This window comes from Pygoscelis adeliae, unplaced genomic scaffold (genome assembly GCF_000699105.1).
Source record: "Pygoscelis adeliae isolate BGI_AS28 unplaced genomic scaffold, ASM69910v1 Scaffold384, whole genome shotgun sequence".
Classification (NCBI taxonomy): domain Eukaryota; kingdom Metazoa; phylum Chordata; class Aves; order Sphenisciformes; family Spheniscidae; genus Pygoscelis; species Pygoscelis adeliae.
In genome coordinates this window covers 76,761-101,723 of record NW_008824548.1, presented here as the reverse complement: position 1 = coordinate 101,723, position 24,963 = coordinate 76,761, and the positions used below count along the sequence as shown (strand labels likewise).

The 24,963-nt window shown below is 48.4% G+C and overlaps 1 protein-coding gene across 1 annotated transcript; it reads left to right on the top strand.

The window, feature by feature from the left end:
* Positions 1-10,898: 10,898 nt before the first annotated feature.
* LOC103915120 (C-type lectin domain family 4 member A-like) lies at positions 10,899-20,360 on the top strand. Its single transcript, XM_009321879.1, has 7 exons — positions 10,899-11,021; positions 14,526-14,642; positions 17,466-17,558; positions 18,191-18,342; positions 18,573-18,694; positions 19,421-19,443; positions 20,356-20,360. The coding sequence occupies exons 1-7, from the start codon at positions 10,955-10,957 to the stop codon at positions 20,358-20,360; spliced, it is 579 nt and encodes a 192-aa protein (XP_009320154.1). The 5' UTR covers positions 10,899-10,954.
* The last annotated feature ends 4,603 nt before the right edge of the window (positions 20,361-24,963 follow it).

Genomic DNA, 24,963 nt, shown 5'->3' with positions numbered 1-24,963 from the left:
AGGTGCAAGCCCCCCCAGCTGGAGCTGCAGCCTTTACCCTCAGACAAGTGCCCACCATTCTGCCTTGAGGGTCAGGAGGATGAGTGCCTTTGACCTGTGCCCAGTTGCTGGGTTATGTGTATGCCAAGTCCCCCAGTCGGCCCGTGGAATGCCTCTCCTTCCTATACGTTGCATAGGTCCTGGTCAGGCAGAAAGTGAAGGGTCTTGTCCATGAGCTATGGTGAAGCTTTTCTGACTTTTAAGTAGGTACTTGCAGCAAAAAGAGTTGAATAGCCTAAGAGGGTATTTCTCCAGAGTAGGAGGATTTTCAGGTGAGGGTGTACCTAAGGGAGGTGCTGGGATATACTGCTGCTTGTGCATAGAGAAGCATAGAAGACTGGGAAACAGTTCATGAGGGAGAGCTTAGTCCTCTCTGGAGATCTTCCCAGCCCCCATGTCTTTCCTCACAGTGAGGCCTCCTAGAACACAATAGCTTGATGTGTCTTGTGTAAATCCTCTCCCCCTTCTCCTTGGCGACCATTGGGAGCAATCTTTCCATCCCCAGTGGGAGAAGTTGGCTGTGATGGTAAGTTACTGGTGAAATGACTTGGCCTGTGACTGGACTGGCTGAATCATCCCATTTCTTCCTGCACCTTCTGTTGCCAGTGGTTTCTTCTAATGTAGCAGAAGCCAGTATGCAGACTGCTTGAGACCTACAGTCTCAGATGTTGCAGACAATAGCGTTCTCTAGGAAAGGATTAAGGCCAGGCCTTTAATGTGGATCAGCAGATCAAACTGAGCAGTATCTCCTGAACACTTATTATGTTCCACATAATAGATCAACTTTTCTTAGGTTTCCTTAGGCAGCTGGGAAGAGCTGCCCTCAGTCTGAGAGGGACAATGGTCAAAGGCCGAGAAAAGTTCTTGCCAAATGGGGGAGAGACTGTAGCACGTAGAAAGAGTCAAGAAACAAGTGTCAAAGGGAAGATCCCAGTTTTGTCTGGTTATTGGTTGTCACTTATTTTGCAAGAGCTGTAGTCAAGGTGGGATGTGAGTGTTTCTCCCCCTTCCCCCATTAATTCTGTTCTATGTTCTGTGACTTAAAACTCCTGTCTCACAGCTGTGCAGTAACTGGTCCTACTGCAGCCACACAATATGGATTACGGGCACAAACTTGCTAGCTTTAACAAAGCCTTGGTGCTTTGTGTGGACTCCTGAAGAAATGGAGAGGAAGAGATGTCCATTGGAGGAAATCAAACAAAATAAAAACCAAACAAGAAACCAAAAACCCCAAAGTCTTCCTGAGCTTTGGTGATGAGGGAACAGGATCTGAACCTGAACTCATCCTGCTAAATCAGCATAAACCTACAAAGCTCTAGGAGGGAGCACAACTGGGCTGTTAACGCATAAAAACAGAGCACTGGGGCCTATGCAGTTAAGATGCATTGTAATGCCTCAAGGTCTAGGCAATCCATTGAGTGCTCATTATATTATGTGAACAATAGATTCTCAGTCTAGAGACTGTTTCAGGTCTCTTTCTTCCAAGTTAATAGCTTTGTCCATGCTAATAGTCGGGAAAAGCACATTGCAGGATGTAGTGCCCTTCTAGTTTGATAGCTTGATTTTGCCAGCTGCCGTTAGCTATAGCTGTGTGTCCTCATCCAGAGTTGGGGCTCCGACAGACATTCTTTGAAGCTGCCTCTGAACATGGGAAGATCAGTCAGCAGCAGCTGGTGCCTGTAGTGGCTCCAGACCAGAGCCACGTTTTGCCAGCTGTCACTGCTGGGAGCCTGTGGTGAACTTCTTGCATCGCTTGTGTTTGGGGCAGGCCAGCCAGGTAACTTGCAATGGCCTGCTTTCCCTTTTCTTTCCCAGGCATTGTAGGATCGCAACTCCTGCATGTTCGGGCAGAGGCAGCTGGCTTGCTTAGGAGACCAGCTTTTTAATCCTTGAAGCAGCCTGAAGAGACACTCCCTGAAGGAGGGAGCTGCCTGTAACTTGCAGCCTTTGTGTTGAGTTTTGTGCTTTAGGGATGTAAAGAGGTGTGGCGCTCCCCTGCCCTCCTAGTCTGGTCTGCAAGCCTGGCTGGGTTGGTGACACCTGCGACCAGGGCTTGCAAGGTCAGTCTCACCCGTGACCATGTGCTGCCACCTGCTGCTGAATCCCCTTGTTGCGGGGCTTCTGGCAATCCCTGGGCTCAGCCACCATCTCCAGGGTCCGGCTGGCCCACCAGCAGTTGGAGGGGGGGATGCAGGCAAACATCAACTGCGACCTGGCTAGCACTGGTGAAGTGCTCTCTGAAAAGAAATGGCAGCTGTCAGCAAGAGCAAGCTGACTCCTGGGTTGGCTGCCTGTAGTGAACTCCCCTGGGCAGGGGAGACCTGTGCCTGGGGGTGGGATGTAGGCAAGGGCCGGACCTGGGTATGGAACAAGCCACAAAGCGGAACTGCAGCATCTGGAGGTGTCCCCAGGAGCATCTGAGATGGAGGGGAAAGGAAAGGGTGTCTTGACTTTGGCACACAGGAGGCACAAAGGAGAAGGAGGTAGGCAACCATAAGACAACAGAAAAAGGACTTTGGTGGGTCTGGTTTAAAACAGACCACAACAGCTTTAGGTGACAGCAGAGTTTCTATTGGCTTTTATTGAATGCTTCCCTCAGTCCAATAGCAGCTCTGCCTTCATGTCCACCAGTATCAGAACTTGTCATTCAAATGCTTTCCTGAATGATTTAAAACTGACCCCTGGTCAAATTTACAGAAGCACGGTTTAAAGATCCTTTTCCTTTTTTTCCTTTTCCTTTTCCTTTTTTTCCGTTTCATTTTCCCCTCTTTTTCCCTCTTGACAGTTTGGCAGTAATGGAATTAGTGCTTCCAAACGCAGACATGTTCTGCTATCCTAATGCCCTCCGCGCTTCAGTGCCCTCAAGCACAGTGTAGTGTAGGGCTTGGAATCGAGATGTCCCAGTCTTGTGGTCTGCCAGAGCATATATGTGTGTATGTATGATGTGTGTTGTCTTTGAAATTTGGCCCATAGGAACTGAATTCCTCCTGGTCTTTTTTGAAGTGAAGTCTAAGCACTTGTCCATGAGCTTAGGGTGTTAAGCAAACTTTTCAAAGATGTGTGTAGATGCTACATCTGTAGTGCTACACAAACTGTTGCTTTGGTTAGCTGGCGGGGACAAGGAACTGGATTCCAGTGAGCAGCAGTGCCAAGAGGAGAGGGGTAGGAGAGCATTTTCTTTAAGAGTATGTGCTAAGGGGCTGTAGGTATGGCAGCATAGGCTGCATGTCTGGGCCAGAGTTAGGGGCTGCTATCACTAGTACCTAAAGCTGAAGTCAGTGCCACGGGTACCTGTACAAAGCATGCTTGGAAACGACTGCTGGATACTTTTTGGGTAGAAGAACAGGGAAAGTGCTTAGGCAATATATTCCATACAGAAATAGGATTTCTGCAAGCGGAGAACCTGCCCTGAGTAGTCTGGTCTAGCTTCAGAAGTAGCCCTGCTTTGAGCAAGGGTTGAATGAGATACCTCCAGCCTGAACTATTTCCTAGCACAACTTTTGTGCTTGGCTGTGGTGAGATGGGTCCTGCGGTGGGCCAGCAGTGTCTGGTGAGACGTCTGACATGGGGGTTTGGTAGGTGGTGGGGAATGCTGAGGTCTGACGGTGCTCATTCAGCTCAGGAAGGGCAGAGGCTGTGCAAGGACCAGCGTGGCGTGCTGTGCCTGCCCAGCCTTAAAATGCTAAATATGCAAATGTGAACTGGAGGCAGAGTCTAAGAGATGCGGGCCAAGGTGCTGCAGGCCATCGTGAGTCAGCCAGGAGCACTTTGCCCTCTGTGTCAGTCCCAGATGGCAGCTCCGGGGCAGGCAGGGAGTCAGCAGCAGGGGCCCTTCGCCCTCTGAGTCAACGCCGGCTCCGTGCTGGAGGCTGGCACCTGGGAGCGCCGTCTGCCTGCCCTTCGCTTTACTGTGCCAACACTGACTTCAGTGCTCTAGCGTGGTAAAAGTGGCTGATGCAGGCAGCAGGAGAGGAACAAAAAGTGTCCTTCCCCATCTGACTGTGTTGACATCTATGTTGTGAGGAGGCTCCTGTGTGCGGTTGAACCCCAAAGCTAGAGCCCTCACTGCCTGGCATTAAAACTTCCCCAGTGTATTTCAGTGACGAGGTGCCAGGGACTGTCTAGCCAAGGTGACTGTACTCCCTGGGTTTAATTCCGCTTTCTGCGGTTGTTTCCAGATGGCTTTTGGCTTGTCCCATCCTGACTGGACACGTAGGACAGCTGTGCTGCTCCGGAGGCAGGTGGTGTCCCTTGCCCTGCAGCCGGTCAGCGAGAGCGTACCACGCAATGGGCACAGAGGCTCCAAATGGCGTGCAGGGCCTTCTGGGCTATAGGGCGCAGGGTAAGGGTCAGCACAGGCCATTTACAATCTTCCTGATAAATCTACCCTTGAGGCTAGGGGCAGCATGAGGGAGCCATGCCAGCGCTGAGGCAAGCGCTGCAGGGCCTGGGAGGTTTGTGCTGCTGTTCCAGTGCCATCTGGTGGGACAGCCTAACCAGTGCAGCTCTCCCCAAAACCTCCCTCTGAGAAGACTTTACTGTATATAAGTGGAGGGGATGTGAAGATGTGGAGGGAAACAGCTTGACATCAAGTAAGAGTGGCCCTAATGTTACAGCATCGGTCTGTGTGACCTTACCTGATAGCCTCCATGCTTGCTTGGTGACTCTGGTTGTTTTCCATTTTTGTGCTTTTCTTTCCACTTCCCCTGCTCCCCCTTCAAAAGAGGGAGATGAGGTGCATTCACCTCACTGGGCAGAGGTGTAGCCAAACTGAGTTTAAGGCTGTTGAGATCTGTGCGATCCTTGGACAGAACTGACCATGAAGCATGAAGGATTGCTTCTGTGGGGAGGTGTTACGTGGCCACAGCTTGTTCATGCAAATTCCATGTGCCCACTCTAAGAAGTTAAACTTCACAGCCCTGCCTCTGAAACAGGCCACTGGGTCTGACCAGGGCTTGGATCTGGCCCATGTTTGGAGTCAGATGTGCAGCTGTAGCAAGCAACTGCAGTATCTGGATCTGACCCCCGACAATTTCTGGCCTTGAGACTTGTGGCTCAGACCCAAAAGAGGAAGGGGGTGAAGGTGTGATGTTCCCAGTAATGGCATAAAACAAAGCTGTGAGATAATGCACCTGAATGTGTCCTCTGTTGGCTTTGGTTGGATAATTTGTTAATTCTCTTCTGAAGAAACAATCCCGGGCTAATGGTACATGTAAAGAGGTGGGTTGGGGCTTCTTGTCTGTTTGAAGGTTCCCTGGATACTGTTCTTCCTTCTCTTATTCCTTCCCTTATACCTGAGGGATTTTGGGAGCCTGTCATCACAGGTGAGCACACAACTTTCCCTTTCCGAAGCTAACTGAGTTTGAGCTCCCTCAACTCAGATAGCTTTGAGACATGGTGCTTTCTGCTTGAAACTCGCAGCTCTTCCTAAAACTTGGCAGAGATATGGGTGGGGGAGGAATGCACAAACCCTTTTGGGGAGGAACATCTCTTTCTCATCTCTCCTACTTTTCTTTCCTTCCACCATGTTCTGCATGGTACTGTAACCATAGCATTTTGGGGAGCTGCTGGGCTCTGTCAAAATGCTAGAGTGCCACTCTAGGTGGTTTTGTTTGGGACACAAAGTGTTGCTGCTGACTCAGGCCTGCCTGTGGTGATGTGCTGCCACCTGCTAGAAATTAGTGTGACTTTGCAGTGCTACCTCCTGTTTTATCCTTCCCACTCTTTGCTCTCGTCTCCCTTTCTCACTCTCTGTTTAGTTCTTCTCTGTTTCCCCTTCACCCCTGGATGCTCAAATGTCCTTTTCTCTGAGCTTTCACAGCTCCATATAACACATTTCTTCCTAGGTCTCCTAGTGTATCTGTATGGCACCCTGGTTCACCTTCTGTCATCAGCAGGGGTGACTGCCTTCCAGAAGAGGTTTCTTCTCCCTGCAGCTCTGGCCAGTGTTGTCAGCCATGCGTGAGAAGGGCGTAGGATGCTTTTCTCTCAGGTCCCAGCAGGCTGCAGTGCTCTCACACTGTCCCCTAGAGCTGGGGGAGCTCAGCTCCTGCAGTGAGAACTGCAGCATCCTGCCCCTCTCTTCCCTAGCCAGTTCCTTGCAGCAGGGTACACAGTGTGATCACTTATTGCTAGATCCCCTCTAACCCACCAAATCCCTCAAGAGCTCTCAAGGAGCTGTTGCTGCCTGAATCCCTTTGATAAGATATCTGCCATCCCTTACTAACCACTCAGTACCAGGCCTTGAGGCCCCATTCCCCATGCTTCAGTGTCTTTTTGTGCTCTTCCCTTGGCTGCAAGGGCTCTGCTCTCTCTTTATTACCTCTACGGCCAATTCTGTCTTAATCCCTAGGAGAGGAGCAAGGTGATGTGGAGAGGGAAGACCAAGAGGGTGGCGTGCATTCATTTCTGATGCTCTCCTTGCCCAGGTGCAGGGACAAAAAGCCAGGATTGGGTTTAGGCTGTCTTTATCTGAGTGACCTGGAGGACTGCGCTAGCTAGGGGTGCCATAAGAGCAGGTGATGGCAGGACTGTTCTATTAGCGGGCAGCTAGGGTCCTGTTACAGACATGGTAGAGTTCTGTAGGTGCTTTCTGTCCACTGAGGGAACTGACCATTAATTCCTACCCACCTCTCCTGTCTGCTTACCATGAAAAGATCTGCCTTCTTATCCCATGGCTGCCCACTTTCCTTAGAAGTGTTTGCTGAGGAACTTCACAGGTAGCTGGATTATTCTCATATTGACTCTCGCATATGATTATTGACCCCTCCTAAGAACTACAAGAGGCAGGATTTCCTTACAAGAGTTATATTGACTCTTCCCAAAGTACATCATACTTATACACTTGTCCATTAATTTTATTCTTTTGTTGTAATTTCTATTAACTTGGCCACTACAGATGTCAAACCTTTAGCTTCCTAAATCTCCCTAGACTTCTCCCCTCCCCTCTCTTTGCTATATTCCTTGCCATCCTGTGATTCGGTGATTAAAAGGCAGTTTAAAGCAACAGGCCACCCACTGCTATTAGCAACTGTTTCACCCCCGAGTCTCTTGGGAACCCCTGGGACTATCTTGTCCAGATCTGCTAATTCCATACCTTTTGCCCAATCACTTTTATTTTGGACAGGTCCCCACAAAACAGGGTTCTTCTGAGAGAATTTCTCCAGTTTATTCCGCTGTCACAAATAGTTAATTTAGCTTTGTTTCAATGTCCTTGTTCTCTCTGACTGCTTCTTCTATACCCTGCTCTTCAGTTGTCCTCAAAGCTTGTGAAAAGGTTTCTGCTTTCAGTATCTATAGGAAATTATTTATTAGTAGTTCTGATGGCTTCTGCTAGTTGTTTTTCAGGCTCTTTTTTCACCTTCGCTTTGTTGTGGTTTTACATTTAACTGAGGTCATGATCATTTCAATTTTCCTCATTTGAATGCAAGGTCAGCTTGTTGGAGAATCTGATAATCCCTTTGGCTCAATATTTTAGCCACGTCAGCTTCCTTTTGCCTTTTGTCAAATCTTCTAAAGAGGTGCTAGGTATTGGCTTTGGGCTGCCAATGTGATGTCCCTGTGTAACCTCCATGCCACCTGTGATGACTGAATTCCCTCAGCTGCCCCGCTCATTCTGACTGGCTTGTAACAAGTGTCTCACTTCCCTGCAGCTTCCACCTCAGCTGTGTTCAACTTCAAAAGGGGATATTTTTTTGAATGTGTAGGGTCACAACTATAGGATTCAAGTCCTTCTCTTTGCTTATGAATTCAGTTTTAACTCAACTGGTTCAGCTTGATTTTCATCAGAAGTAAGGCACATGCAATGGTGCTGTCTCCTCTAGTGTTACATGGACCTGCTTGCTAAATTGGGTGAAACTGGCTGTGAGATGAAAGGCTTGCAGATACTACCTTACTCAAGCTTCATTGACAGGTAGGGGAGAAAGAGCATGCCTCTACTGCCTTCTGTTTGGGTCAGCTAGCCAAATGGTGCTCGCGCAGCTAAAGGCAGCAGCTGGAGCATGAGTAAGGAGGGAAACCAGGACTGTTGTGGTGAGCAAACATATGAGTCCTAGGAAGGAGCTGGGGCTTGCGAGGTACATGGGCATTAGGAGCATGGGAGGTACCTGGCCGTGCTGAGTGGGGTTGAGATGAAAGATGTCTGTGGGGAAACACAGGTATTGTGGGAGGATGAGTGTGTACTGCATGGGGTGGGCAGAACACAGGTGGAGGGGGAAGGGATGAACCGAAGAACAGCAGTGGGAATGCAAGGAAACAAAGTGCGAGTTTTGGGGTTTTTATAAGGAAGGTTTTATTTTTTCTATTTTCAGCCCCACAACTAACTGCTGGACTCGATTCTCCCTGTCTTCCACCCATTTACATGCCATCAAGTGCATATGAAATTCAAAGCACAAATTTTACCCTCGGGAATATCACCTCACTTGTTGCACAAGAGTCCAGCATTGTATCGTATGGAAGTATGTTTCAAGGCTGAATTTTGACAGCAAGCAACAACTCTGGCTGAGAAGGAAGAATTGAGCTGTCTCCTGATGTTTGAGTGCAATCTAGTGTGCTCTAACAAAATCAGCAGCTGGATCCTGGATTTGCATTTGAAATGCCTCAGCTGTGTTTGGAGATTGTGTTTCAATGGCAAAAAGCGCATGAAGCTACACTGTGATTTCCTTCTCTGTCTGCTGATTGTATTTCCCATTTCTTCATGGTGGAAAGTTTGAAACCCTACCGGGCAGTAAGACTTTTCCCCATGAGACTGTGAGTCTGTTGTGGCTTCATTGGCTGCGGGCAGGGGGAAGCATGCAGAGGGTTACTCTGACTGAAATCTCAGCATGAAATTTGAGGGCATAACTAGGTTTCAGCAAACACTTAGGGAGTCCTAATTCCAGTGAAAGGGCTGCGCCTGAAGACAAAGAAGAGTGCTGGAAGGATGTTGGAAAGAAAAGCAGGCAGCATGCATCTTCTCAAGGGACCAGGCTTCTGTCCTGCAGCTGCTCTTCTTCTTGTATAAAAGTCACCCTCTTTGCACACAATACAAAAAGGAGAAGTGAAACCAGCTCAGTGCACACAAGACATAAGGAGGCTCCTTGATAAAGAAATCCAGCTACATATGCCCCATTCTGTTTAGGGGCAGTTCTCCATAATCTGTCTTCAAATGTCCACCACATCCCTCCTTTGCCCTTTACCTTCTGCCACGCTGTTCTCCTCTGTTGTCCAATGTGTGTTCTTCCTTGCGCTGTCCCATCTCGCCTCCAACTCTGCTGTGTGTACCCTCTGTACTAGCTCCCTGGATGTCCTGCTAGTGTGTCATTCTGGTCTGCCTTGAGGAAATTCCAGCTAGCCAAACTAACCAAGCAAAGCTTCCTCCTCCTTCCTTCTGGTTGTTTTGGGGACCCTATTATGGCTTTTCAATATTTAGAGGGGGCTTATAAGAAAGATGGAGAGAGACTTTTTACCAGCACCTGTAGTGACAGGACAAGGGGCAAAGGTTTTAAATTGAAAGAAGCTAGTTCTAGATTAGATATAAGGAAGAAATTCTTTATGACAAGGGCGGTGAGACGCAGGAGCAGGTTGCCCAGAGAAGTTATGGATGCCCCATCACTGGAAGTGTTCGAGGCCGGATTGGACGGGGCTTTGAGCAACCTGATCTAGTGAAAGATGTCCCTGCCCACGGCAGGGGGGTTGGACTAGATGATCTTTATGGTCCCTTCCAACCCAAACCGTGCTGTGATTCCTGAGTCCTATCTGCTGACTGAACCCTTCTCACCCTTTTTCTCCAGGGTATCCTGACTCATTGGCATTTCTTCTCAGAAGTCTTTCTGACTCAGCACGTATCTCAGCAGCCATTTCCCTTAATTGTCTCCTTTCAACATCTGCCCCAGCTTGAAATCAGACTAAACAGTAGTCTGACATTTTTCCCAAGGTAATAACAGAGGCCTTTACCAGAAAGCAGGAAAGGGAGATAAATGACAGTGTTGGAGCAAAAAATATAAACCAGCCCTTTTCAGCCTCAGAAATGGAGCCTGACTCCTTGAAGCAAGCACTGCTCTGAACTTTCACAGGCTATAAACCAGGTTGTGATAGAGAGGTCTCTGTGTGTGCTCTTCCCAATAACCTCTCAAACCATCAACACCATTTTTTTTTTATTCCACTTTACTTGTTCTCCTCCCCAACCCTGGCCTCATCCTTCTCTGTTTCTCCTCAGATATATCAAACTTCTGATTATTTCTATTCCTTTGCCTAAGGCTGCAACTCCCCAGTCTCACTTCTACAGGAACAGTTCCTTGTTTGAGATTTGTTCTAGTGCTAGCTGCCAACTGGGGCTGACTTCCCAGGATGAGACATAGCATGCAATATTTGATATAGCAAATGCAGTTTAACCATAAGAGACAAGTGAGGGCAGAATGCATTTTGTATTGGGCTGTGCTGCAGGTTGAACTGGGCTAAGACCCATGATAGCTGCAAACCTAAGAGCAATGGCAGAATTACTAACAGAGAAAGAAAGGCATGAAGATAAGGGAAGGAGAGAGAGTAAAAAAAGTGTGAAAAAAGAAAAAAACAAGAGATCTTAAAAAGGAAGCCTACCAGCTGTGAATCTGATATGCGGAAGGAGGAGTGCAACTTCCTTTTCAGTTGTTAGGTTCTCATTTTTCTTTTCTCTCTCAGAAGTTTCCATAGTGCTGGAGCTGATTTCCTAGGCTAAGAAACTGAAGATCTGTTCAGAGCATTTCTGAGCTCCCAGGAATTCTCAGGTTATCACCAGTGCTTCCAGTGTTCAGCACAGCCTTCTTTGGCAGAGGGTGAACGAGCAGATGGGAAAGGCTCAGTAACTTATTGGTGTCTCCCTCTGGAACCAGGGACCAAAAAGGCCCACCTTTTACATAGCAAAACTAAGGACAGGGATCAGTGGTCACCCTGTGATTAAATGGCATCAGAAATCACCTACGCTGAGGTGAAGTTCAAGAACGCATCACCAGCTGCAGTGGTTGAAGGTAAGGAATGGGTGGGTTATTCAGGGGAAGGGGACCTGGAGGGAGGAGGACTGAAGAACAGGGAATTGAGACTTTTCTCTCTGTGACTCTGGTTCCTACCTGGTCTTGACAAATTGGTGAGAAAAAGCAGTTGTCTACCACTACATGAGCAGGAGACTGGAGGAGTTCTGAAGAGGGTCAAGGAATGTCTACAAGAGGAGAGGTGGGAATCTTTAGGTGGTTGGAATTGCAACATGAGCAAACATGACTACTGGGGGCACAAACAGTAGGTTTCAAGTGAACATTCAGTAAGGAACGTATTTGGGGTCCCTTAGTCCCCTGGTTGCAACACCAACAGTGGTGAATGGTAGAGGGTCCAGGATGAATGCTTAGCCCTGGTACAAGGCAGGCAGCAGCTGCCTCTCTGTATGTTATCTAGTCTTGGATGAGAGTCATTTTTTGACATATACTGAGTACCAACAATAGAGACTATGGTTTATTACAAACAATCTGATCTGTCACAAAGGTGGAGGGGCTCCCAGGGCAGCAAATGGCAGTAAATAAGCCTAAGCCCTGGCTGCTACTGCTCTTGCCTCTGAGAGACTGAGGCTACAGATTCCTGCTTATGGAGAGAGCAGGAGTAGAGAACCAACATGCCTCCTTGCAGTACAGCAATCAGTTGCCCTCTGCAGCTTCGTGAGAGGTGGCACTGGCTGCAGAAACTTATAGCCCCATTGTCCTTTGTTGATTGAGAAATAGTCCTTGGAGAAGAGAGTCCCAAATGTTAAAAGGAAGAATGGGCTTGAACAAAATACCATAAAATACACAGAGGAAGAACTATCTAAGATCTGCAGGAAGATCCAATTCTGTGATTGATGTCTACCACTCCTGAAAAATAATTAACACACCAAACGAACAACTTTTTATTGCTATTAAAAATCACGGTTGTAAAATGGTGCCTTTACTAGGCTTTGTGCAAATTTAAGACATGTTCTGATCAGTATGTATTCTGTAGTTACTATGCCACAAGTAGGAACACATGGAGATGTTCCATATATGGCTCCTTGCTTCCACCCTTTGATACAGGATCCTACACAACAGCAGGTTCCAGAGGGGTGAAAGTACGTGTGCGTAAATGAATGAATGAATAAATAAATAAATTATTATTGCTGCTAAGGATATTAACTTGCCTATTTACCACTTTACCTCAGTTTTACAATCCCAAACAGAGCAGGCATCAGCTCCAGGTTATTCCTTGCCTGCTCTGAGGCATGAGTCATGGAAATAAAGAATGTGCATACTCCTGACTGACTTTAAAGCTCACTGTTTTTGGTGCACTAAGATTAGCTGGTTCTGGTTACAGCTAGCATTTCTATCATGGTGAGGTGGGGGTGGTGGAAGTTCCCCGTTGTGTTCCCGATGACCTATTCCAAAGACACCCAATCCAGCCATGTTTGCTTGAGCTGCTGATGGCAGGCTCATGTTATAGGTTTGGGTGTGCGCTCAGGGTCTCTCTTTGAGTGCACCTGTCTAAGTGATCACACGCTTAGCTTATACTTTGAATTCAGAGCAGTGTCCAGTAGTACCATTGCACACAGTGCTAACGTCTCTCACAGCCTCATGGTATGCTCATAGGACGAGAGTTTTGATTGAAAATTATTGAAAGATTGAGGGAGTCTTGCTGCTCTGTTGTCCTTCTAAGTGGTTACTCTGGCCATGCAGACTCCATGTTGGTAATGGCCAACCTGGGTTTTCCCTTTCTGTAGCCTCTTCTAGTTGGGCTCTAGAGATAACAAAATCGGCAGTTATTGGAAGATAGAGAGGAGAAGGCAGCAGCTAATCAAACAACACATAATCTGTGGCAGGAGGTGGCAGAGACTACCGGGGTGGGTTTCACACCACAGTGCAGTTAGGGTTCCTGCATTGCCAACCAGGATTTCCCAGGTAGAAACCTAGGCATCTGTGCTGCACAGCACTTGTTGCATGTGCCTAGGAAATGTTGGATTTATGTGCTGAATAACCATCACATGCTCATCAGGTCTGTTGTGTTGTGATCATGCTGGACATGTTGCAAGCATGCAGACAAACTGTAGGAAGCATTTTGCAGGGAGATTAACCCGTTGAGTATGCACAAAATCTACTGCACTTCAGTTGTGTTGGTGAGGTACATGCATACTGACAGTGCTCTCTGTGCCACCTGGGTGTGAATGTGGGATGCACAGATCTGGCTGGGCACAGGTTGAACAGTCAATCTGTGGACATGCAGCACATCAAAAAATCATTTGGACTGGTCAGATCTATTGTCTGAAATAGGTGGTTGGACTCCAGATCATGATCCAAGTCCTTGTTTTCACTAGAGACAAAAGCTTTGGCTAGAAACACATGATTTGGCCAGGGAAACCTGGATCTTGTCTGTCTATGAATGTTTTATCTTCTAATAATGAAAGATGATGCTTTTTGCCCTGCTGTAACAGCCTCCCCCAGGCTTTTGGGAAGTAGTCAGAGGGCTTCCCCAAACAACAGGTTCCTGGAAGTCTTGCTTACTAGGCATGACTGGCAGGCACACGTGGCTGCTGGCAGACTTGGGAGTTTCATGCTGAACAATGAATGAGGTCTCTCTAAAGCTTATCATTAATATCAGTCTCTCTCAAAACTTCTTTACTCCTGTCCTGCAGTGAGTGCTGCTGTCTCTTTATCGTCCTGTTTGCCCTGGCTTGTGTACCTGCCACAGCCTGTCTCCTAACAAGTGTTTGCTTCTCCTTCCCTGTGACCCATTCTTCTGACTGCTCCTCAGTACTGGCAGTATCCCTCTAGACAAAAGTCAGGCCCTGGCAAGTCTGAATCTGAGTGGGACACTTTACTCAGGCTGCTGGACACAGCCCTCTGTTCTCCCCAGGCATCCAGCCTAGCACAGCCTAGTTTTACTACAGCAAATCTCTGAATCCTGGCTTGGAAAGCAGAGATGGAAGGGAAAAAAACTTTTTTTTCTCTTCCAGTGATTCTGTGCCATGATCGCTCTAAACATTTTTTGTCTCCTGTCCTCATTCAGCTTGCACCATCTTTCTTCTACACTGAAAGTCCAAAAAGCTAAGAAGGAACTGAAGCAGGCATAAAAAGTTTTGTGGGGAGAAGGCAACATGAAATCTTCATGTGAATGTCTCAGATATCAGATAGAGCAATGTTGAATTTGGCAGCTCTCGGCTCAATCTAGAAAGGCATCGTTTCACTCCAGATTTTGAGGCCATGTGAAGGCCTCACGCCCAAACACCAGCAATTAGCATTGCTAGCTCACCAACAGGGCTGGGGCTGTGAACAGTGTCGCTGAACCTGACCTTCTTCAGAAACCACAGAGGTCCCCTGCTCTGTCCCAATCTGCCCCTCTCCCAAACTGTGTAACTTCCACATCAGAAATGAAACCGCATTTTTTTTGAGCAGCTCTCGCTTGAGTTTTACATCCTTGGTATGCAGGCTGACTGAAGCATAGTTGACTGTGGTGTTGTGTTTGGTGTGTTCCTTCACTTTTAGTACCTCCTGAGACGAAGAAGCATGAGCATCATCCCCAGAAATACCCGCCTTGGCTCCCGTGGCTGATCTCACTGCTGCTCCTCTTGGTGTGCATTGCCATCATTATTGCTCTCCTTGGTGAGTATGTGCAGGCTGGTTACAGGAGAGAGGTCAGGGGGAAGTGCTGGGAGAAAAGCAGAGAAATCAGAGCCCAGAGAGGAACATCTTCCAATCAGGACGGAGCTTTTACTCAGGAACTGTTTTGTCATGAGAAAGGATGCAAGCGCCAACATTTGGGGTCAGAAAACCTGAATGTTGAATATCGGTATGTTTAGGAGCAAAATCTTTTCTGATTACTTAAACATTGGGGATTTAAGGGTACAGTTGCGACATGACACAAACTTCTCTTTTGCAGGCCAGCCAAACTAGATGTTTTACCCAACTGGTATGCGGAAGCTAGGACTACCACAGCGTTATGCCGGCTGGTTCTGTTGTACACATTCTCTTTCTTAGAATGATGGAAAGAGTTAGGTGGGAAGGGACTTCTGGATGTCTTTAGTCTAATGCCCTACTTGAAGCATGGCCATCTTCAGAATTTCAGGGTTGCTTGGGCTTTTCTGTAAGGTCTCAGGCTTTTCTGCCCTGACTTTGTACATGTCTGCATACATCCCCCTAATCTTCTACTGTTTACCCTGAGGCCTTTTCAGTGTTTCCAGATTGTACATCCCCATCTTGCATGGCCTCTTTGGATCTGTGGAACAATTCTCTACTTGCATACCACACAAAAAGAACTTAATTACATTCAGCAGAGGGGAAAAAGCCTGGAGATGGGAGCACAAGTGTCTATACAGGCAGCTGGACCTGCACTTGAGCGCTCTAAGGTGCTTTGACACACTCTGTGTCCTAATGGAAAAAACAGCTTTTCACAGTTAGTCCTGGCATCTCCAGGATTAACTGCGCAGTGCAAACTCTCACACCTTTTTAGTGTTAACTGCATTCTACTAGAATAATTCATTAAAAGTGATTCTTGCACATGCAGTTTGTGGAGGTTATGATCATTGTTTCATTCTCATTTTCTGCTAAAGATCATTCATGGCATGTTTGCACAAATTGTCATCAAAGATGATGAATTCTGGAAGAAGGCATATTATCAGGCTAAATTGCTGCCCTTCCTTTTGCTGTCATTAGTTCCCAAGTCGCAGAAGTTTGTATTGCTTTGTTCCCAAATGTGTAACTTTTCATGATACTCTGTTAAATGCTTGGGGAGGTTTAGGGTAGGCTGTTAAGAGTCTAATACTGTCTGGCCAGGTTCTTTTAGATATTCCACACATGGAAAGTTTAATCTTTAATGGCAAATTTACTTATCCAAGGTAATTGATGTTACATAGGAATTTGATTTAGCACAGTGATACAGCAATGCATTTAAATAAAAACACAAGTACAAATTGCACTTAGCAGAGGGTAGCAATTGCAATGCGCAGTTGAATCACAATACAAATGTGATTCTCATTACCAGCCTCTGCAATATGCTCAACATCAAGACACTGGGTGTCCCCAAGGACCCAGAAGGAATATGTGGGTTAAAGCCAGCTCAGAGCCATTGCTTTCTTCAGACACATCTTTGTTAGTCATTCAGTTTTTTACACTATTTTGGGCTGAGCCACGTATACACTCACCCCATGCTGTTCTGCCTGACTTAGGAAGACATTGCCCTCTTTTTGACCTTTAGAGGGATGACCAGTCACACAGCTGGTCAATTCACTCACCTGATACAACTGGTTGATTCACTCAACGGAACTAGAACAAAGGCCACCGTCTGGTCCCCTTTGTGTTGAGATAAGGTCCCCTTTCTTTGCAACAGGTGTGGGCAGCCGCGCGTGGCCCTTGCCCATCTCCTCTGAGCCTTCTTCCATTGTAGGAACTCACTTCTTTGTAGGAAATCCGTCACAGAGGCCACTACGATTACTCTGCCCTCCTCACTAGTAACAATACTTCTGAATGAAACGGTTGATAAAAATAGACATCTGTATTACTTCGCACACCCTGATGAGCTTCCAATCAATATCCCTGAGTGTTTGAGTTAGCGGTAAGTCCTTCGGGTTGTGGATGTGGCCTGCTGACACTTGTCACCAGCACTGTGTTATTCCCCGTAAACTGGCTAGTAAGTCCTAGGAGTTTACCTTCCACCCTGGTTTCAGCAGCTCAGGCTGTATGTGGTTACCTTCACCTGGGCTGTCTTTGTTGCTGACGAACTAGACCCGTCTGATGTGTTACTCATCCAAACTACTGCTGATGTCTGTCTTAGGAAGAGATAAGCTGTGCCACTGAAGTGCTGCTTTTTATTCGCCGATTGGAAAGAGATGTAGACAGGCAGCTTGGCTGTAGGTATCTACATGGTAAATGCCTGTGGTGGGGTGGAATCAATCCCACCCTGTCTGGCATGTCCTCAGTGTGATGTCCTTCCAGTGGTCCTCCTGCCCTCTGACCTGAAAGGTTGTCTCTTTCTGCCTGGGAAGGCAGCCAGTTTGGGCCAGTTTTCTCAGAGCCTTGGACCAGGGATCCACTAGCAGCACACCTTCAGCTCCACAGCACCTGAGGGGGCCTGATGTCAGCTGCTCGGTGCTGGGACAGACTCTGCTGACAAACCACAGGCTGGCTACAGCCACCAGGCACTGCTCGGGTGGGTCGCAGGCTTCTCTAGCTTTGCTGGCCAGGTCATCCTGGCTAGATCTTGTCAGTCAGTGGGCAGAGGAGTCCTTTTGGGCAGCTGTGGGATGCCGGGAGCAGAAATGCCGGTTCCCTTCGCCGAGAGGATGGCAGGTGCCCCTTGTGAAATGGAAGGAGACGGCGCGAGGAGAGGCGATGCTGAGACAGTGCTTGGTGGGGAAGTGAAGCCCAGAGATGGTGTGTGAGGAGCCGGGAGGAAGGAGTAATCCTGCCGCCTTTCCTCTCCCTTTCCAGTCGCTCCCTGCTCCCATAGTGGTGACCAGCCCACAGCCCTGCGGCAGAGATTCACGGAGTGGCGGTGCGTCTCGGCAGTGCCGCGAGGCAAAGGTCAGTAGTGCTGGCAGGGGTGCAGGAGGTCTTTGGGCTGAATCGGACAGTGAATGCTGGGGTCTGCTCTGACAGCAAGGAGCAGTGGGAGCAGAGTCTGGAGAGGCGGACTCCAGAGGAGGGAGGTGGGGAGAAAAAGGATTTCCTGCTAAGAGCTTAAGGGGAGGAGAGGGCCATGTTAATGATGTCCTGGAGGGCAGGGTGGCTGTGAACACTGACAAAACAAAAGGGACAGCATACAGCCGCACAGGGAAGGTTAACCATGGAGCACTAACGAAAGTGCAGCTGTAGTCGGGGAAAGAAGCACTGTTCCCTGTTCCCTGGGGCTGAAGGCCTAAAGGAGACTGTACAAGGAGAAGTCAAACCAGATCACCAAACTAACTTTGTCTTTGTCAAGTCAAGGCCTGAGGTCACGTTACAAGGATTACCATGGATTTGTGTGCACAAAGCTCACTGGTCATTCTCCAAAGCAGTTGGAAGCAATATCTGTACTGTCCTTGTTTATTCAAGCCCTTTCTGTCAGGAAAAGTGATCTAAGGAGAACGGGAGCTTTGTCCCTGCAGAACTGGGATCCTTGCAGTCACTCCCTCTCTCGTTATTAGCGTTCATCTCTGTGGTGTCTCCCCACGCAGGGCAAGACTGGACGTGCTGCCCAAATGGCTGGAAACGCTTTCAAAAGAGCTGCTATTACGTGTCAGACGACAAGATGCCCTGGGCTGAGAGTGTGCAGAACTGCACTGGGATGGGCTCCCACCTGGTGGTGATCAACAGCAAAGCAGAGCAGGTACGTGCAGGGCTGAGAGAGGGGCACAGCAGCCAGAGACACAGTGCCAGGCCCTGGAGGGCACTCAGAGCCCCTCCTTGCTCCTGCAGGGGAGGGGGGGATGTCCTTTCTGCACCCCTTCAGCACCGGCTTCCCTCTGCCACCAGCCCCACCCCACAGGGACTCCTGCCTCCTCCCTCTGCTTAGTCCTGCACCTCATGGACATTGCACTCACTCGCCCTGATTTCCAGGTTTTCCTCACTAACGAGCTACGACAATCTCGAATAGGAACGAATTACTACATTGGTCTGCGTGCACAGGTGGTGGGCCACTGGCAGTGGGTGGACCAGACTCCGTTTAATGAGATGGCAGCGTGAGTACCCCCGGATGGAGAGTGTTTAGCGCGGCTCCTGGCAGTGCAAGAGCGTAGGAGAGATGTGAGGGTGTCTGTTGGTGCATGAGAGGGAGGTGAGACAAATCCCCGTGAGAGGACAATGATGGAGCAGGAGAGAGGGCTGGGTAGGACACCAGGTTGACACGTCCCCATCCATGCTGGTTAGTGGTTGTTAGTTAACTACCTGTGACGTGGCCATCAGTGCTGCAGGCACAGAAGCAGCTGCATCTCGCCAGCAGGAAGAACCCTTCAGAGATGACCAGCCTTGCCTGGCCTCCATACTGCCCCCACCATGCATATGTGCACGTATATGCACAGGCCAGTGCTGTGATGCTGTGGGAGAGATGGGGCACAGGGAGAGGTCACCAGGGCTGTCCTTGCTGCGCCTCCTTCTGGAGGACAAACTTGCCCTGGAGGCAGACACGTGCCTCTGCTGGGTGTGAAGTGCGTGGGGTGAGTGGTGGTGAGCAGCTCCCCCCACCAGGACTGAGCAGGTCCCTGTTGTGCTGGCTGTAGGAAGAAGGCAGCTTTCCATGTAAGACTGGTGCCAGTGGGATAGCAAAGTGGGAGGAAGGGTCCTGCTTCCGTCCGTGAATCAGCATCTGGAATTTTTCTCTCTCCCCTCCAAGCCTTGCGTCCTGCTGTGGCCTTCTCCAGCAGTGCTCCATGGGGTACGCTGGGAGTAACAGTCTGTCTCTATCTCAGGTTCTGGCGGACAGGGGAACCAAGTAATTTTTTTCTTTTGTGTCCTCTTCTCCCTGAGTGGGTCTGGCAGCCACTGGCTGAAAAGAGGTTGAGTTCTCCAGGAAGAAGACACAGGAATGGAAGACAGATGTTCAGAGCTGTGATTTCCTCTGTCTCCCTGAGCAGAGGTGTCTGCTTTTTCTTGGGGACATAGAGAATGTCCTCCTCTTGCATTGGTTTTGCTGAATAAATATTGGTTTCCTATACAAGAGAAAATACAGTATTAGGCCAATGAAAAAGGCTGTGTGCTCTGTGTGTGTGTCTTTCTCCCTCTCTAAGCTGCAGGTGGTTTGTATAAGCAGGATCAAAACATGTTCCTGTGCCAGGATAGAGCCTTAGGCAACTACTGCAGCAGAAGTTGCAGCCACCCAGTGAGAGTAAACCCCCCAGAGACAACCTGGCTGCAGTCCCATTGCACACAGCCAAAGCTCTGGAGGGGACTGGGCACAGGAAACCAGCTCTAGGGATATTATGACTATTTGTCTCCATTGCTGAAAGTCTCGCCCGGGAGGGTAACAGGAGCTTGTGCCAGGAGTCTGACCTGCACATGGTTGACCAAGTATGAGGAGAATCCTCTCTCCGTGTCCCAAAGAGAGGGGAGGATTTGTACTAGAGACAAGGTGACCAGGAGATTTGCCTTCCTAAGCCAATCGATGGGAGCAGTTCTGTGAATGGGAGTGGGTAGTGGCTGCAGGCTGCTGCAGCTCCATGTCCCCAGCTCCAGACGGTAGTGAGACTGAGCGTGTATGTACAGTATGTACATATACAGATACACACAGAAGAAAAAGAATATGTACATATAAGCAGCCACACAGGTCAACACAGACAGAAAGCACTGATGTAAACACAAACAGCATGGGCAGTCTGATCCTGTTCCCCTCTCTGGCTGCCTGCAGGATGAAAGCCTGCCAGTAGAAAAAATACATGTTTACACATATGTAATATGGACCCCTCCAGTAGCGAGGCTTAGTCATTCACTCTACACATAGCTGGCCCTTAAATCCCCTGGTCTTCCCCATACTCTGTCTCACGCCAGACACAACAAAAAAAAGGTCTTTCCGGTGGCTGGTCAAGACTTCCGGTCTTCCCAGTAGCTGCCTCCCAGACCCCTGTGTCTGTCTGGGAGCTGGCTTGGACACCCCGACCCCTGAAACATTTTCAGTGATGAGGTTCCTCGGGTTCATAACTGCCTGATGTTGTTCAACCACATAATCTGACAGGTGGGAAGATTCAGGAGTCTTTTTTTTGAAACTAGCCACCCCCACTGGTTGACGGGGGTATTTCCACTGGTGTAGTATTGACACTTGTAGGGATTTGACTTAATTCCACAGGATACTGTCAATAACACAAACCAACACAAAGCAGTGTCACAGACAGCTGTCAGAAAGTGGTGGTCAGTGGAGACTTGTGGTGGTATCAGGGAACTGGAGAAGTGCAGTGCTGGAAATGGCCTCTCTTCCCCTTCCTGGTGCTCCGGTCCTTTCCAGCTTCACAGGACAGTGGTGTACCTCACGTAGAACAAAATCTTTCTCTGCTGCCACTTGAGTTAATATCCTCCAGTGTACTCTGGTGGGAACAGGACCACTGTGTTCTTCACAGTCTTTTTGTGGCTAAGATGCTTCCCTCCTCCCCTCTTCCAACTACTTTTTCCCAGTCCCAAGCTTCATCTTTCCTCACAGGTCCTACTTAACAGACTTCTTTCCACCATTTTCTTACTTTGCCTCAGACTCCTCCCATTCCCTTCTGACTCTGGCTGAGCCCAATGCTCTAGCTGTGAGCAGAACAGCACAATTTACCTCTTTTCCCCTATGTCGTACATCTAGCCCTAGAGTTAATATGCCTCCCCCGGAGACCCGCTGTTGGACAAGGAATTTCCTCCTCTCTTTAAGGAGTTTTATGAGGGCCAAGCTCACTCCTGCAAAGCAGTGTTGTAGTCACTTGTCCCAGGGTTTGTCCCTGAGTCTGTCCTTTGCTTGATTCACCTGAGGATAACAGACACCAGTGGTATCTGCTCCTGAGTGGTGATGATTATCACACTAGCCACTGTGCACTTGAGATCCTGTAGTTCACAGGCATCAACAGGTGTCAGCTTTCTCACTTATCGGCTTGCTTACCAACATCCTAACTCTTGCACTAGCTGCCAGCTCCTGTTAAAGATGTCTAGCAAGTATAAGGAAAATGCCTTTCTGACTGGTAGCTTCCTGTTCCCAAATGCACTGTGCTTTTAGTAACTGTGCCTAAAATTATAGAGCTTTGAATCCACCAATCTGAGGATTCGGTTTGGTTATATGATTAGAGGATCTTCTCCCCAAACAACAGAGGAGCACAGAGGTATGATGGCAGGTAGAGGAACTGCAGTAACCTAATCAGAGAAACAGAGTACGCTCGCCTGGTTCCTCCTAAGGCTGTCACAGGACAATAATCAGCCCATGGACTGGGTGTGAAACCCATCTAGGTGACTCTATGGGAGAGGCTCCCCACACCACCTGGCAGACTGAGGGGCTTTACTGCCTACAGGGGTATACGACACATTATGGGATGCTAGGAAGAGCATTTTGGGATTGTGTGAGACTTTTTATGGCATGTTGAGGTGAAGAACAAAAGGTGGGGGAAGGGAAGGATCAAGGTCGTTTTGGGAAGAAGGACCAGTCCCATGTAAACAGGTTGCTGGTCAGTACACTTGTCTGGCCACATCCTGTGCCTGATAACTGCAGTCCATCCTGTCTTCTTATCTAACTTCATTTCTGACTGTTTTCCTGGGTGACAGGACTCTCTCTGTCTTGGTCTAAGTGCCAATGACAAGTGGGACCAGGGGTCATAGGGGTCCATCTATGTGTGGCGCCAGTAACTGGAGAGAAGGAAGCAGATGAGAGTCAATGTGCTAGGGGCTGTGGTCTAACCATGGTTCATAGGTGTCCATGCATCTTTGGTACAAACAATGGGAGTGAGAGAATGAGAGTCTCAGAGCCAACAACTGGAGCGGGGACCAAGAACTATAGGCACCTGTGTGTCTGGGGTGCTACCAACTGGAGAGACCACAATAGATACGTGTTGTGTGGGTATGTATGTCACATCAGAGCGTGATCCCTAGCTAATATCAAGACGGATCAGCTAGTGAGTAGGGTACGCCGCTTGGCAGTCTGGAATCAAGGCAGTCATAAGTTTGGACCAGCTACTGGGGAGACTTGAGGGTCTGTGGTTTGACTACTGGAGGGACCAGGAGGTCTATGCCAACTCCTGGTAAGGTCTTGGGGTTGACTGAAAGATCCACTTGCATGTGTGTGTCTGTGCATGAGGCACCTGAAGACAATGGGATCCAAGGGACAGCTACTGGGTAGACTGAGTGTCTAAGGCCAGTTACTGAGGGATCCCCACTGTGTAGCTACACACCAATGGACCTTCATCCTGATCAGCCAAAGAGTTGATAATGGGCTGAGGCCTCTGGTGCTCTTTGTGTTTGCATGAGTGCTGAGTGTTTCTGTGCTGTCTATTTGTATGCTGTCTACTATGTCTGTGTGACTGGCCAAGTCTGCCTGTGAGTGTATGTTGTATATGTGTGTTTGCTTACTGGAAATAAATGCTCAACCTCATTACTGTCTGGAGCAGGGGAAACAGAGCTGTGACAGCCTCACCTCTCAGGCTACTGGATTTTGCAACTCCCGACAAGTTCCACCTGAAGGCGTTAGTGGGATCTGGTCACTTATTTGCCTCACTGAGTAATTCAGTGTAGTTTCCCTGAGAAACTGTCCCTGGGGAAAGTGCAGCCAGGCTGGCTCTGCTCTGGTCTCTGCTGTGAGCCACAGGTTGCTGTGCTGCTGCTTTCTCAGAGTTGGTGCTGACCCCACCTCTCATTAGCCTTGTCAGCCTCTCAGGGACCAACGATTGGCCTCGAGGGCCACCACAGCATCTTCAGCTCTTTTTTCATATGAGGTTTTTGATCTTTCAGCCTCACGACTTTAACATGACACTCAGTGTTTCTTGTGTTTGTCCAAGTGTCGAAGACCTTGAAATCCTGGATGGACAGAGACCTCTGTTCTTATTTATGAATGTTTTCCCCACAGCCCACTTGGACGTGAAGCCAAGGTGAGGGACTGTCAGTCCTAGAAGTCCAAGATGCAGCAGGCTGTTCCATGGAAACTCAGAGCTCTTTGTGTACAGCGCTCCCAGAGGAGTTAAGCCACCCTCATGATTTCTGTAACAGCTTCAATTCACCTTTGTCTGTCTGACTGAGGTCTGAATTAGAGCTACCACATCCTCACTGGAGTCTTTTCTGCACCAGCTACAGTTTTTGCAGACCTTTCTGATGAGTTCCAAACTGTGGTTCCTTGAACTTCCATTTTCAAAGCACTGTCCACTAGCAGAAAACAAGGAACTAGCTGCCTCTGTCCTTTGCTTTGGCATTATGCCATGTCACAGTGCCTGTCACCACCCACACCTTGGCAGAGTGGCCTAAATCACAGAATTATTTAGGTTGGAAAAGACCTTTAAGATCATCGAATCCAACCCTAAACCTAACACTGCCAAGTCCACTACTAAACCATGTCCCTAAGTGCCACATCTCCACGTCTTTTAAATAGCTCAGGGATGGTGACTCAACCACTTCCCTGGGCAACCTGTTCCAGCGCTTGACAACCCTTTTGGTGAAGAAATTTTTCCTAATATCCAATCTAAACCTCCCCTGGCGCAGCTTGAGGCTCTTTCCTCTTGTCCTATCACTTGCTACTTGGGAGAAGAGACTGATGACCTCCTTTCAGCATTGCTCTCTGCAAAGTTAGGGTCTGCCTCCTGGCTGGTGTGATTCATAACTATAGACATGGAAATGTTAAACAGTATTGGATGCAGTATCTGCCCCTTGTGGGATACCACTAGTGACTGGCCTCCAGCTGCACTTCATGCCGCTGATCACAATCCTTTCAGCCCAGCAATTCAGCCACTTTTCGATCCACCTCACTCTCCACTTCATGCCTGCACTTCATCAGCTGGACTATGAGGATATTATGGGAAACAGTGTCAAAAGCCTTGCTAAAGTCAAGATAAACAACAGGCACTGTTCTCCTCATCCACGGAACAAGTCATCTCATTGTAGAAGGCTAGCAGGTTGGTCAGACACGGTCTCCTCTTTGTAAATCTATGTGGACTACACCTAATCACCTTCTTGTCCTTCATGTGTCTGGAAATGATTTCAAGGGCTAGTTGCTCCACCAGCTTTCCAGGGATTGAGGTGAGCCTGACTGGCCTGTTGTTCTCCAGATACTCTTTCTTGCCCTTCTAGAAGATAGAAGTAGCATTTGCTTTCTTCCAGGCCTCAGAAATGTCTCCCAATGGCCAGGACATTTCAAAGATAATTGAGGGTGGCTTCACAATGACATCTGTCTGGTCCTTCAGCACTTGTGGGTGCATCCCGCAAGGCTCCATAGACCAGTTTGTTTATATGTTCTCTAACCCAATCCTCCCCCACCAAGGCTAAATTTGTATTGCTCCAGATTTTCCCTCTTATATGAGGG